At 43.1% G+C, this 16192-nt stretch overlaps 1 protein-coding gene across 2 annotated transcripts in view; it reads right to left on the bottom strand.

Moving 5' to 3' along the window:
• The window catches only part of ADAMTS3 (ADAM metallopeptidase with thrombospondin type 1 motif 3), a 238617-nt gene extending 237648 nt beyond the window's left edge, over nt 1-969 (bottom strand). For both annotated transcript variants that reach the window (XM_079769488.1, XM_079769486.1), the window contains exon 1: nt 299-969. In XM_079769488.1, coding sequence (XP_079625614.1) covers nt 299-367 — 69 coding nt within the window. In that variant the 5' untranslated portion in view covers nt 368-969. The remainder of the gene's footprint in view (nt 1-298) is intronic.
• Between the last annotated feature and the right edge of the window lie 15223 nt (nt 970-16192).

The raw sequence follows: 16192 nt of genomic DNA, 5'->3' as shown, positions 1-16192 counted from the left end.
CGAGGATGCGAACTGGCTGCAGTCTGTAACCAAGAATTGTTACGAATGCCGCAAAGTGGGGAAGCCCCAGGTGTGACCAGCCTGGGCTCCCGGAGCGAGAGCCCTCGCCTCCCCTGCAACTCAACCCCCCACCCCCGAACGCCCCCCGCGCGCTGCACCCAGCCCTCAGAACACCGTTCCTGGAGGCACCAGATAACAGGGAAGGGTGGGAGGGGAGGAGGGAAGAGGAGGGGAAAGAGGGGGAGGAACTTTTTCGGGAAAAGGTTGGGTTTGAGTTTTTTCATTATTTTCCACTTACTTGTCCATCAGCTGAAGTCCTAACCTGTACCAGAGCGGCTGCTATCAACCAAAGTGACAGGAGAACCATCACGAGTCGAGTTGACTTTTCAACTACTGGGCAAAGCCAATGCCCAGAGCATACACCCCAAAATAAGTTTCTTTAAAAAAAAAATAAAAAATTAAGGGGGGGATGAAAAAGCAGAATATAAAAAAATAAAAACCTGATCTTCTGTGCTTTGCTTCAATGAAAATGAAATCTGAGCTCTGAGCCTGGCCCCCTCTGCTCTGCAGTCTTCCCACTTCACCTTCTCACCCCGTCCTCCCAAACAGAGCGCAGGAGCGAGAAGGTGCTGCGCGCCCGCACGGGCTGCGCCGGGAGAGGGGGAAGGGACGGGGGCTTCCAGCTAGCTCTGCCCCGCGCGGCTTTCCCTAGGCTTTCCTAGCACCATGGATCCCTACGGTCAGCGCCGAGAATGCTTGGGTCCCCCGGAGCACAGCAGGGGCAAGTATGAGCGAGAGAGACCAGCGAGCGGGAGCGGGAGAAAAGAGGCAGCGAGAGGGCGACTCCGCCGCGCACACAGAGGTGGGGGCGGGAGGAGCCGGAGGGAGGAGGAGGCAGGCGGAGGAGGTGGGAGGAGTGGGGCCGCACGCCGGCTCCTGTTGCTCGCCAAGCGGTCGTCTGCTCGCTGCCCGCGGACCCGCAAGGCGCTAATAAGGCGGCCGGAGCCCCCGGGGCGGCCCCTCCCGCCGCGGCGCCCACGTCACGCGGGGCCCGAGCCCGCGCCCCCGCGCCCCCGCGCCCGAGGCAGCCGGCGCAGGAGAACGGAAGAGTGGGGAGGACCGCGCCGGCGGCCGGCCCCAGGCTGGGTCAGGGTATGCAACCGCGCGGGGGCTCGTGTGGCCCCCGGCTCGACCCACCACCCCGGATCGTGTCCTTCCCCCGAGATGGATGAGGGGTGGCGGCAGCCCCGGGGAGCCACGGTCCCGACTGGCGGACAGGCGTTGAGTTAATTATAGGAAGAGGGAGGGTCCAAGGACGGGTCCTGGGCTTTAGGAAATGCACCTCCTCCAACCTCCACTGAGCTCCCCGCCAGGGGAAAGCCTCTGCGGAGAGAACCCCTGGGTCCACCAGGTCTTAATAACGTGGTTATCTCCCCTCCAGACACCAGTCGCCTCCCTCATTTGGTGGGGGTGGTCCCCGCCCCCTTTAAGTTCTTGTTTCTGCTTTATTCGTTTATATTAAGTTTAAAAGATACCCTGTCTGTTCCTTGACTCACTGGCTGCTTCTGTTTATCACTAGAGTACACAGGCCACAGCGTCTCTTCCTCTCACCAAGATTAAGTTATCAAATGATTTCTGTCCAGTGTGGCCGGAGCTTCCAGGGAGTAGATGACACCATCCTGAGCTGGAGGGACAGAAGATGAGCTTGCGCAATGCAAACCCAGGTCCACTTTCCTGGGGTGGACTCCCAAGGGTGCTTTCCAGGGAGCAGAGGGATGGAAGAGGACCAGACATATCTCCAACCTCCACTGACCACCTTCTAACAAACACTCCCTCCCAAAAAGATCATAAAAGAGGAGTAAATGGGCACAAATTTAAGCATAGTCGTTAAGACATCAACTGCAGTCTTGCAGGAGCCTGCCTGAAATGTGTAGAAGCTAATGTTTGTTTTGCTAAGGGGTGCTTCCTTAAGTCATAGTTCCATGTCTTCTTCTTTTTTGTTTGTTTTGTTTTCTTTAAAGTGTAAGTTTGGAGGGTTTCCTATACTTTGATTCATTATTTAAGGATTGCATCTTTAACTTCCAATAGCAAGATCTTGTGTTCACTCATGTGTTACCTGCTGTCTTGTCAAAATCATATATACAGGACACTTACAGGTACAAATGAGAAACCAGATAACTGAATGGCCCCACCTAGTAACAGGGAGGATTAGGTTAATTAGTTATTAGTCGTAATTATAATTAGACCCAGCACAGAAGTATCTCTAAATGACTTTCTTCCTTCAGCATTTTTTGTAACCTATTATTGACTTATTATCTAGGAGTGATTTGCTGATTTTGTGCCTCCCTTCCTTATTCATTAAATAAATAATACTCATGTTCCATAAATAAACATTATATCAATTTACATTGACAAGGAAAAGAATGTTAGAGTGGGTTCTAGGCCCAACTAACAGCTCTCTGACCTTGACAAGTCACTAAAACTCTATTTTGGTTTTCTCCTTATGAGAAGTTTCAGCTCTAAAATTCTCCAAGTCTAAGTAATAACAAATACTATATTTAGCCATGGTATTACAGTAGTCCTTTTTGTGTTAATTTTACAAAGTTCAGACATTTGTTATCACTGTATCTTTTCTCACAATAATGTGACTTTCATGAAACTTTATAGACACTTTTGGCCATGACCACAGAAAGAAATGTTTTTCCCATTGTAACCAAGTACCACTTCCATGATTCAGTACTTATACATGCAACATCCCTGATATTTTCTATTCGTTTCCTGTTTTTGGTTTATTTTCCCAAATACTGGTCTGGATCCACTTCATTTACTAGTATTTCATAACCCAATGAGTCATGACTTTCATTCTGACATTGACTTGAGAGTATATGGTATAATAAGGATTATATTTCTTGGATTCTAAATTAGTTCACTTCTGATTGATAATTAGGATTCCCCAATATACCCAAAGACAAAGTTTCTCAAAGTATATCCTGAAATGCTAAATGTTTTACAAATAATAATCTATACTAATAAAAAGGTAATATGCAAATTGGTCACGACGCCTTCACAGTAACAACCAAACAGCAGTCTGCGTGGGGCGACCAAGCCGGCAAGGGGATTAGCGAGGGACGACCAAACGGCTGACCAGCAGGCTGCGTGGGGCATCCAGGCCAGCAGGGGGGGCAGTGAGGGGTGACCAGGCTGGCAGGGGGGGGCAGTTGGGGGTGATAAGGCCAGAGGGGCGGGGGGGGGGGGGGGGGGTCAGTGATGGGTGACCAGATCAGCAGTGGGGGCAGTTGGGGGTGATCAGGCTGGCAGGGGGGGCAGTTAGGGGCAATCAAGCAGGCAGTCAGGTGAGCAGTTAGGAGCCAGCGATCCTGGATTGTGAGAGGGATATCCCGAGGGGTCCCGGATTGGAGAGGGTCCAGGCTGGGCTAAGGGGACACCCCCCACATATACAAATTCTGTGCACAGGGCCTCTAGTAATAAATAATAAGCTTCAGATAGTCTACTAAAGTTTGTGAAGTACTCAGATAAACAAAATGAAATGAAGTGTTTTTTTTCAGAACTTTATAAAAACTTTAATATCCTAAGTGCATTGTGATTTTTCAAGAGGGACAGGTAGTGCACTTTGGTCCTCACACTGATGTGATCACAGATAGCTTTTGTCTCACACTTTATCCAATGAGGAACACACTTGGGGAAATACCATTATAAAAGACTATTACATTAAAATGAACTTTAAGTCAGATAGGTAAGGTTCAAAACAGACTCAGCCTCAATTTTCTTGATTCTAAAATCGGTTTAATAATACTGCTTTTGTAAAATGTTCATAACAACATAATCTTGCATGTAAACTGGCACATTGCCTACAGCATAGTAAGGGCTGAAATGAAATGTTTTTAGATGAAACTATATGGCATAGATACAGATGGCTCACTGATAATAAAATATGGCAAGTTCTAAGAGAGGTAGGCACATATAAACAACTAAAATGGATGAAGTTTTAATTTTACCAGAGATAATCTATCCTAATATATAAAAAGTCAGGGGCCGTAATGACCAAAATGACCAGACGGACCACCGAACAGCAGGCGAGGGAGCAGAGGGCGCAGGGCGAACAGTCACCATGAGGGGACCCCCACCTGGATCAGAGGCGTGGCTGGCCTTCAAACCGCTGGTGGCCCCTAGCCCAGGGAGGCCTCCTAGCTGAGGATGCCTGAGTCTGTTCTGGACCTCGGGCCTCACTCTCCCCGCGAGCGACTCAAAAGCCACCAGTGTCTAAGTGCTAGTCTCCGGGAGGTGGGAGTGCATCCATTGTCTACCAAAAAGTAGGACCATCAAACCGTTCACAGTCTCAGTGCAGGCATGGGTCCGTGGCTGACAGGGTAGAGGCCAGACCAAAACAAAACAGCAGAAACACCCTGCCCACCTCGGCAGGTGCAGCTGCAGTCCACGTGGGCCTGGGCAGTATAGAAAGTGCTACCTTCTCCCAGGTCCTATGCTGGCACCACTGCCTCGCTCACCCTCAAGCCCCCCTGAGTCCTGACAGGGAAGTGTGTAGGGCATCCTGCAGGAGTTGTGCCGTTCTGGATGCTTTTGCCCAAAGACACCCTTTGGGATGAATTCAGAGCCACATCTCACTTCTCACGAGACTGGAAGAACCATGTAAAAGGAATTCGACAAAAGCTTTCCACATCTCTGTTTATTCTTTTGAATCCATAAAATGACCTTAATAAAAGTATTCGGGCCACCTAAGAGAGAATGCACTTTCTGGCCAGAGCACGCAGGATTCTTTTGCCCAACAGGTTAAGGAAAGCAGAGAGCTGGCACAGTGGAAATGGCCCTGGTGCCTTATGAGGAGACTGCGGGAATGGGGTTGCAGAATTTCCACAAACCTCTTGCCACCTTCTCCTTTGCAAACCACACCATCCAGTTCTACCAAGACTGGAGGCAATTTGGAGTTGCAGCCGTTGTTTGGGATGCAGTAAGAAAATCCTGGGGGGGGGGGGGGGGGGGGGCGGGGGCGGGGGGCTCTGAAAACATGTGAAATTGATTATAAGACTTCTTTATTTAAAAAGAAATAAAAGAACAGCTTTGTTAAGATATAATTCATATACTGTACATGTCACCCAAAGTGTACAATGCACTGGTTTTTTAAAATAAATTCAGAGTGGTACAACCATCACCATGCTCAATTTTTAAATATTTTCATGACCCCATCCCCTCCAGAAAAAACTTCTACCCACTGGAATCACTTTCCTGATCATCTTCCCCAAAATAGATTGCATTTTAAGGGTGGGTAAAGGAAAGTTGAGGGAAGTTAAAATACTGCACAAAGGATATTGTAAAATGACAAAGCCCAAAGTGAAGATCATGTGTTTTCTTTTTAAAAAATTTTTTTTTATTGATTTCAGAGAGAAAGGGAGAGGGAGAGAGAGATAGAAACATCACTGATCAGCTGCCTCACGCAGGCCCCCTACTGGGGATCAAGCCCGCAACCCAGGCATGTGCCCCTGACCAGAATCAAACCTGGGACCGTTCAGTCCACAGGCCGATGCTCTCTCCATTAAGCCAAACTGTCCAGGGCCATGTGTTTTCTTTAAGTTCTGTGTGGTTGTAATGGTCCTCAAATCTATATGAATAAAAGGGTAATATGTTAATTAGAGTGGAGTCTTCCTCACGTCCTCCCAGACAAAGCCACAGCAGCTGCAAGGGCTGAGGCTCAGGCAGCCGTGGGCAGCTGCGAAGGACTGAGGCTCAGGCCTGCAGTGGCAGCAACAGCAGGGTAATGGAGGCAGTGCCTTCCCTTGATCTTCCAGGTTGCCTCCCTCAGAGGGAGGCCAGACTGGGGTCGAGGCAGAGGCAGTTAGGGGCAATCAGGCCAACAGGGTGCAAGGTGGGGGTGATCAGGCTGGCAAGCTGAGGGGTTAGGGGCGATCAGGCAGGCAGGCAGATGGGGTTAGGGGCAATCAGGCAGGCAGGTGAGCGGTTAGGAGCCAGCAGTCCTGGATTGTGAGAGGGATGTCCAACTGCCGGTTTAGAATATCCCCTAAACCAGCAGTCAGATCCCCCAAGGGTTCCCAGATTGGAGAGGGTACAGACTGGGCTGAGGAACGGCCCCCTCCATGCACAAATTTTGTGCACCGGGTCTCTAGTCCTATATAATAAAGCGGTAATATGCAAATTGACCAGCATGCCCTCACAAGATGGCTGCCTACAACCAGGCCGGCAAGGGGGTTAGTGAGGGATGACCAAACGACTGAACAGCAGGCTGCGTGGGGTGACCAGGCCAGCGGGGGGGCAGGGCATGAGAGGTGACCAGGCTGGCAGGGGGATAAGTTGGGGGCGGCCACGCCGGCAGGTGGGGCAGTTGGGGGCAACCATGCAGGCTGGTGGGGGGGGGCAGTTAGGGGTGACCAGGCCAGCTGGGGGGGGGGGAAGTTGGGGGTGATTAGGCGGCGGGGGGGGTGGCAGTGAAGAGCAACCAGGCCAGCGGAGGAGGGCAGTTGGGGGCGACCAGGCTGGCTGGGGAGCCAGTTAGGGATGACCAGGCCAGCAGGGGGGACAGTAAGGGGTGACCCGGCTGGCGGGGTGGCAGTTAGGAGCGACCAGGTTGGCAGGAAGGGGACAGTTGGGGGCGACCTGGCTGGCAGCAGGAAGCAGTTAGGAGCAACCAGGCAGACAGGCAGGTGAGTGATTAGGATTTTGAGAGGGATGTCCGACTGTCCACAGGATCGGGCCTAAACCAGCAGTCAGACATCCCCTGAGGGGTCCCAGATTGGAGTGGGTGAAGGCTGGGCTGAGGGGAACTCCCCCATGCATGAATTTCATGCACTGGGCCTCTAAGTATGTATATAAAAGGCTAATATGCAAAGTTTCCCCTCAGGAGTTCGACTGGGAGACCGGGAGCTTGATCGCTCACTATGACGTGCCCTGACCACCAGGCGGTGGCATGGAACAAAGGAAGGCCCCAGCTGGCAGCCGGAAGGCCCCGATCAGCCCTGATCGACAGCCAGGCCTAGGGTCCCTACCCTTGCATAAATTTCATGCATCGAGCCTCTAGTGTTAATAATCAATGGCAAAGTAGTCATTGAGGCCCAGCCAGTGGTGACCAGTTCAATTCCTGATCAGGGCACAAGCCTGGGTTTCAGGCTCAATCCCCTAGGGGGCATGCAGGAGGCAGCAGATGAATGTTTCTCTCTCATCAGTGTTTCTCTCTTTCTCTCCCTCTCCCTTCCTCTCTCTCTAAAAATCAATAAAAACATATTGGGGGAGGGGGGGGGGAATAAGTCATTGAGTTCCTCCCACAAACAGACCCTGACCGGCCTGCCTAGCATCAAACCTCTGCCCTCCCCTCCATGTTTCCTTGTCTCCAGCCACTGTGTTTCCCACACTCGGGTCCACACACTTGCTCATATTGATTTTTCAGTCTCTAACACTCTTCCTCTTCCTTTCCACAAGGCAAAGAACATATTACAGAAGATGCTAATACATGCTCCACAAAAATGCTAAACCAATGCTTGTAGTATGTTTTCTCCCAAAGTATGTTTAAAATAGGGGACATATGTAATACTTTCAACAATAAAGAATTATTTTTAAAAGTAAATAAAGAGCATTAAAAAACAAACAAACAAACAAATAAATAAATAAATAGTGTCAACACAAGAAATGTCCAAACCTACAGAAAATTTTTACGGGTTTATTTCAGCCAAACTGGTGACAATTGCCAGGAAGCAAATGAGAAAATATTCTGGAGAATGGCAATTTTGCAGCTTATTTTATACATTAAAATAAAAGGAGGGTCATGAAATCCATTGGTGGTAGATTAAGGGGGTGGGAGAAAGCAAAGTGGGGAAATCTCTGGGATAGGATAAAAATGCAAAATAGAGACACACTTCTTTTACATTTGGTGGGGAAAGGATAGTAAACATTTGCAGCACCTAGAGGTGGTATTGGGGAACAAGAGAGCAATGAGGGGTTCTGTGGTCTTGTGCTTTGGTGTGGGGATTTTGCCCTGAGGGGTCTGGAAATGAAGATTACTCTGATATTTCAAAAGCATGTTATCTTAGATCTAAAGTGACAATAGATAGGCTCAGTTAAAGTAAATATTATCCTTTCTCAAGAAAGCTACAGCCGAAACCGGTTTGGCTCAGTGGATAGAGCGTCGGTCTGCGGACTGAAGGGTCCCAGGTTCGATTTCGGTCAAGGGCATGTACATTGGTTGCGGGCACATCCCTGGTAGGGGGTGTGCAGGAGGCAGCTAGTCGATGTTTCTCTCTCATTGATGTTTCTGGCTCTCTATCCTACTCCCCTCCTCTCTGTAAAGAATCAATAAAATATATTAAAAAAAAAAAAAAAGCTACAGCCCGAGGACATAACTACCACCATGGCTCACTTTATTAGGAATTTTTATGTTAAGACCATCCTATGTGGTTTCTTTCAGTCTGAGTTTGTAAGGCCCACTATGCAGGCCTCTCCTAAACTTGTCAGGTTTAGTGTGGCTCCTTTTTCGTCAACAGTAGAGAAATAATTTCAAAAGAAATCTCATCTATGTAGTCTCCCTAATTGTGAAATCATCCCCTTTAAACTTAAATTTCAAAATCAGTGGATATATGCACATTTTAATCTGTGCATCCTTGTATTGGCAGTAATTAACTAAGCAGAGGTATGTGTGTGTGTTTTCTGTTTAAGGGTGACTGATCAATGTTGTGTATCTTGTCATAATTTGTCAACATTTTGATACTTAATGTTTATTGTATATTAAACATACAATTAAAATTTTGTCATTTCTTGCAGCAAAGAATTAATTTGTAAATCTGTTGTTGTTTGTGCTGTTTACCATTCCCACATTTTTAAGACTATTTTTTATAGCAGTTTAAGGTTCACAGCAGAATTGAGGGGGATTTACATGATTTCCAGCATGCCCCCTGCCCCAACATATACGTCACCTCCTCTATTATAAATATTACCCAAAAAGTAAGGAAAAACTGGTCCATTTGTTAGAACTGATGAACCTATACTGATACATCATAATCAAAATCCATAGTTTACATCATGATTCCCTTGTTTTTTGTACATTCTATGAGTTTGGACAAATCTCTCTATATAAAAGGCTAATATGCAAAGTGTCCCCTCAGGAGTTCAGCCGGGGTACTGGGAGTTTGATTACTCGCTATGACGTGCACTGACCACCAGCGGGTGGCACGGAATAAAGGAAGGCCCTGGTCGGCAGCTGGCAGCCAGGGGAGGGAGGCTCCGGCCAGCAGCCGGAAAGCCCTGATCGGCCCTGATCACCAGCCAGGCCTAGGGACCTGCCTGTGCATGAATCTCATGCACCGGGCCTCTAGGGTATCATGAAATGTATCCATCCTTATAACATCACTAGTGACCCAGTGCATGGATTCATGTACATTGAAAGGAAATGAATTAGAATTCCTGGGGCAGCACCAGGGTCTTCTGGCTTGCAGCGCTGGCTCTGGTGCAGGGATTAATGCAGGTGGTCCCAGGTGTTGGCCAGCAGAGCGGATCCCATGGTCCCTCCCCAGCCGGCTGCACTTGAGGTGGTTCCGTGGCTCGAAGGGTATCTGTGGAGTGAGTGGGGTCCCTCTGGCAGGTGGGGTTCCTTGTCCTGCCTTTTGGTATCGGGCCAAAACTGGCTCTCTGGCATCCCCCAAGGGGTCCCAGAGTACAAGAAGGCACTCTGCAAAGTTGCTCTCATACAGGGTGTGGAACGGAAAAGCAAGTGTGCAGTAAACTAGATTCAGGGCTGACAGTGCCCCAGGAACAACATAACCCACAGCCAAAGGTGGAATTGTGGGGCCCTGCGAGGAATAGGGCTCCCTCCTCTCTGGTTCCAGGGTGTGTCACCTGAGAACCTCCACTGCCAAGTGACTGCAGCTCGGCAGCTCCTCTGTTGAGCATCTGCACCCTAGTGGTCAGTGCGCATCATAGGTTCCGGACGGTCAGACGGTTGGACAGTCATTTAGCCTTTTATATATATAGATAAGAATATTTTCACCTCTAAAAATCTGTGTTCTACCTTTTCATTCTTCCCTCATCTAACACCAGGCAACCACTGACCTTTTTCACTTTTCCATAGTTTTGCCTTTTCTGAAATGTCATATAGTTGCAATTATACAGTATGTAGCCTTTTCAGATTGCCTTCTTTCACTTAGTAATATGTATTTAATTTACCACCACCCCCCCACCCCCATCTTTCCAAGACTTGATTGCTCATTTCTTTTTTAGCACTGAATAATAGTTCATTGCCGGGATGTATCACAAGGACATCTTGGTTGGTTACTTCCAAGTTTTGGCAATTATGAATAAAATTGCTAGAAATATCCATGTGCAATTTTGGTAAGCATAATTGCTGGATCATAAAAGCATGTTTTGTATTGTAAGAAACTCCCAAACTGTCTTCCAAAGTGGTTGTACCATTTTTTGCATTCTCACCAGCAATGAATAAGAGTTCATTTCTCCACATCCTTAGCAAACATTAGTGTGTAAGTGTTATAGATTTTGGCTGTTCTAATAGACCTATAGAGGTATCTCATTGTTATTTTAATTTGCATTTCCCACATGACATATGAAGTAGGACATCTTTTCATCTACTTATTTTCCATCTCTACACTTCTTATAAGTGAGGTGTGTTATAACGGGTTAAGGTTCTTAGACCATTTTAACTATATTGATTCTTCAAATCCATGAATACAGAATATCTTTCTATTTCTTTGTGTTGAAAAGTTTTTTGTTTTTTTTCCAACTATGTATGTGTGTGTGTGTGTGTGTGTGTGTGTGTGTGTGTATATATATATATATATATATATATATATATATATATATAGTGATTTCAGAGAGGAAGGGAGAGGAAGAGATAGAAACATCAATGATAAGAGAGAATCATTGATCAGCTACCTCCTGCATGTCCCTTATTGGGGATTGAGCCAGCAACCTTGGCATGTGCCCTGACCAGGAATCAAACAATGACCTCCTGGTTCATAGGTCGACACTCAACCACTCCGCAACACAGGCTGGGCTATTGAGAAGTTTTTAATTTTAATGAAGTACATTCTCACAATTTTAATAAACCTAAAAACCTCCTGACTATATTTATTAGATGAATTATGAGTTTTAATTTTTTCACCATGGTCAAAGAAATGTGAGAAATTCTCTACTCAGCTTTGTTCAAAGTGTAAGTCAGAACTTTATGGCATCCTAATCAACTAGATTTATATCCACCTCCTCCTCCTCTAAATTGAAAATTCCCTGAGGTCATTGTCCTCTACTTTACTTACTTTCAATTATAAGTACCTAGCATAATTCCCATCCCATAGAAGTTGCAGCATACTTTAAATACTACACCCTGAGCATGTCAGGGGGAAATCATGACCTTTTTCCCCTACCTAGTGATGAGCTTTACTCCAGTTCCTGGGATTCTTGACACCTAGAACAAACAGAAAAACAGTAGAATAAGAACATGGGACTCACCATTATAGGACCATGAAAGCTGGGCCTATTGGCTCTCTTTACCACCTTTCCACCCTTTCCATGCATAGGCCACCAAAACACAGATACAAGACTTGCAAAATGAGTAAATGGGGCTGCACATATAGACTTACTTTGTTTTTCATTGAGGACAAGAGTCTTCCTCTCACACAGCAACCTCCCTGTTTTATATAATACTGATTTTTTCATTTGTGGATTAGAGAATCAAGCATGTTGTATATACATTACTCTTGTTAATATTTTTTAAATCAAGACATTAGGTTGGTTAGGAGTTAGGATGTTCAACTTTCATACTCAAAGAATAGAGCCTGACACATAGTAGGCACTCAAAGAATATTGGTTGAATGAATGAGAGAGCAAATATTTACTGTAGCTACTTAATAGAATGAAATGAATAGGTTTTCTTTTCTCCCATCAGTGAATAAGTTATTTCCAACTTGGACCCTCTTCACAAGTGTTTTTGCAGGTCCAATTGAAAGCAAAAATAAAACTTAAATAGGAAAGTTCATGAATAGAAGAATCAAGAAATTAGAAATGGAACAGCCCTACTAGTTCATTTAGTTCATGCTTTGTCTAGTGGTTGAGGTAGTGTTGTTCCTCCAGTCTTTTCCTCCAGAGGAAAACCAATATCTTACAAAGATAAATATAGATGTACAGAATTAAAAAAAAATTTAATCATTTGCTTTTAGAAGAATAATTCCACCATGGGACAAGACTTGAGAAAAAATAATTCCTCATGTTCCTTAATTTTCCTCCTTTTTCTTGATTTAGGATCATTCATTGAACCCTCATATTCTATTAGCACCATATATATCCTTCTTTCTTTCCTTAATAAAGTTTAACAATTAATATATTTAACTATTTTTATCCAATGAACATAAACAGATATTGCTGTCTACTTCCATTGTTCTTATAATCTTTCTCTTTTTCTTCAAGTCTTTGAAATATCTTTTACTTGGAAACTCTGAATGGCATAGAAGATCGGAATCTTCTTGGGTTTAAACGGAAATAAGGGAGCAATTAAAATTTAAAAATTTTCTAAATGTTACTTGATAATGACATAACCTAATAGTTATAGCTATTTTATTAATGAAGCATTTAGAATTATCATCAGACTACTTTGCATTATCTCATGATTTTCCTCTTGATAGGTCAAGGAACTCTAATATAGTGGAACATGGGGTAAAATAGATGAGTATGTAAGACTAAATGTAGTCAATGTATTCTCTTGGAGAGGCAAAGGTCCAAAATCAAAGGCATAATACTTTTCACACAGTTAATCATTCAATAAATATATGATAAATTTAATTAAATAGCTAACCAACACTTACTAACTCTACCAATGTTTATATATTTTTTAAAAATATTTTTATTGATTTCAGAGAGGAAGGGAGAGGGAGAGAAAGATAGAAACATCAATGATGAGAGAGAATCATTGATCCGAGCCTGCAACCCGGGCATATGCCCCGACTGGGAATCGAACTGTGACTTCCTGGTTCACAGATAGACGCTCGACCACTGAGCCATGCCCTGCTGGGCACCAATGCTTATATTTTGAAGTGCCACCAAATTGTTAACTTTAGAACTCTGTGTTGCTTTCTAGAATTCTCAACTTAATGCTACAAAACATTTAGGAGGTACCTCAGAGTACAAGACCATGAATTACCTTTTTTTTTTTTTTTTTTTTTTTTTTTTTTTTTTTTAGAGTAGGCCCTAGCTGGTTTGGCTCAGTGGATAGAATTGTTGGCCTGGGGACTGAAGGGTCCCAGGTTCAATTCCCATTAAGGGCACCCAGCAGGAGGAAGCCAATCAATGATTCCCTCTCATCATTAATGTTTCTATCTCCTCACCCTTCTTCTCTGAAATCAATAAAATATATATTTTTAAAAAATAAATAAGTAAAATAAAAATTAGAGTAGGATTCACCATTTTCAATGGGATTCAGTACAATTTATTGAGCGAGGAGAGATCTAGCACATTAGCAGTTACAGATCATAAATCAGATTGCCTTATAAAAGCTTGTAGGTTACCACAAGTCAGAAACTTAATTAAGTGTTCCAAATTTATACTAGAGTCAAAATAAGATGAAATGGGTTTGTGTGGAAAAAGCTATATTAAAATTGTATTTGAGAATATCCATCCACTTAAGAGTTGTTACTATAAAATAACAAAGCAGCCCTAGCGGTTTCTCTCAGTGGATAGAGCATCAGCCTGTGGACCAAAGGGTCCCAGGTTCAATTCTGGTTAAGGGCATATACCTTGGTTGCAGGCTCCTCCCTGGTTGGGGCTCATGCAGGAAGCAACCAATCTATGTGTTTCTCTCACATTGATATTTCTCTCTGTCTTTCCCTCTCTCTTCCATTCTCTCTAAAAATCAATGGAAAATATTCTCAGGTGAGGATAAAAAATACATAAATATTTAAAAAAATAAAATTTTAAAAAATAAAATAACAAAGCAAATTCAGTAATAAAATTTCCTATAGATTTTTGAAATTAAGATACTCAACTCTTTTTATGCTGCCTGAAAGAAGAAAAATAGTCAAATATTGTGGAGGTATTTAATGCAATGACAATGCAAAAACTATAGTTCTGCTATATGGTGAGACACAATATATTTTAAACATCATTGCAGCACATTTGAACTAACAGAGAGAGTTTATATTTTATTATTAATTTTCTGAACCATCATATTATTTATCCACTGACTGGCAGAGTTTTCACAAAATGTTTATACAGGTTTAGTTTTCTTTTTTTCTTCCTTTCTTCCTCACCTCCCCCCAGCCCCCTGGGAAAAACAAGCAAATTTTGCATCCACTGAGTTACCAAAAGCCACCCTCTATTTTACTTCAAAAAAAAAGCTTTTCAATAACATAAATTCTTTAATTCTTAGGGTGTTCTATCCATTCATTAAGGTGCCATTTAACTTTTTTTCCACACCAGAATTAAAAATAATTTGTGCAGAAAAAATGGGCATAAGAAAACAATTCACCAGAGAAGTGAAAATTAGCTATGAAATCAACAACCAGTCCAAAACTCGTTCCTTAAGAAAACACAACTCACAATCTTAGAATCTAGCATTTTAGGGAGAAAAACAAAAACAAAAATTGATCTATGATCTGGAAGATTTGGAATTTTAGCTGAATAGATTCTTAGCCAGATGATAAACCAGATATAATCAAGCTAGAAATTGTTGCTGCTCTCATTTGGTTGCTATTATTACAAAGGGTCACTTATTTTAAGAAACAAACAAACAAACAAAACCAACACTAAAATTTATGTTTATGGTCTTTACTCTGTTATTGTCACATTAAATAAAGCAAGAACCCAGAAGTTACCACTATTCTGGCAAATTAAATGATAAATGCTTAGTGGAGATAGTTCAAATGTGAAATTATAGAATCATTTTAGTGGTCTTATGCCATCTCAAAAAGATGTGAACATTTCAGAAATAGCCTTTGCCATCAATGCAACTTAACACAGAATCAAATATTCTAATGATATTGAATGATTTTCACATATTAGGAAAAATTATCAGTATGGAATATTTACTCTCCAGTTTATTTTTATCAATAACTTAAATTAATAATAACATAAGGAGGTGAAGTAAGTCTATAAACTTTGGGTAATCCTCAAATCTGTTGCCTTAGTAATAAAAAAGTTTCAGCCTTTGAGCTAAATACCTGTTTGTGACAATTAATGTTGAAAACATGTTCCCATTTACTATGTAGTTTTCTTCCCATTGATAGAAGAAATGTTAGATGTACATAAGAAGTTGACCTGTAGAAATTTTTTTTTTTAATGCACATGTTGTTTGCAACTCCCAGCTATTCTGATTCAGTAGCTCTACTGTGGAAATTAGGCATCTATGTCTTTCCAAAGTCCAAATTATGTCCAAAGACATGGACATACTGCTTAAACTTTTATATACCAAATAAATGCAAATCCTTATTCAGTGTAAGTTTGAGGTGGGGTAGTTTTAACAGTTTCCCAGGTTATGGTGACATGGCTGGTCCTCAGAAAACATAGAGTTGCAGGACCCTAGGGCACACTATTCATAGATAATTACAGAAAATAGGAACCACGTGACATTAAAACCAGGCTGGAGCTATTTAGAATAACATCTAATTTTGTCTCCTATTCCTTACTAAACATCCATTAGACACAATCAACATATAATTCAGAACTGGGTAGAAATAAGCCCAGCAAAGGATCTCCTGTGGCACTGATTAGGAGATTAAATGTGCTTTTACTAAAAAGTCATGTGTTTTCTTACACAGTGAACACGTTAAATCAAACCTGTTTTTAAATTTTAATTATTAATTTTTGAAAAATAAATCACAGTCTGCAATCTGTTCCAGGAATGTGTGGTGCTCACAGGAACTCATGCAATGAGCATCCTGAACTGAGATGGAAATTTGCCTTCAATTAACTCTACATTAACAGTTTAGAATTCAAGGAACTGTTGAGCTTATTCATCTTTAAGAAAAAAAAGGAAGACTTGAAGGACTCAGTTGATGCTTTTATTGAAAGACTAACCACAAGGCACTATGTTTGAGGGGCTTAGGTTATAAAATGATGTGTCTGAGTAAGTCTTAAGTAAGTCTAGTAGTCTTGCATGTTTCAAGACCAGATAGGATGTCTCTGAGATTCATAATTCCTGTTTTTCTCCAATATCCACATA

The sequence above is a fragment of the Cnephaeus nilssonii genome (assembly GCF_951640355.1).
Source record: "Cnephaeus nilssonii genome assembly, chromosome: 1".
Lineage (NCBI taxonomy): Eukaryota > Metazoa > Chordata > Mammalia > Chiroptera > Vespertilionidae > Cnephaeus > Cnephaeus nilssonii.
This window is presented reverse-complemented; position numbering and strand designations above follow the sequence as displayed.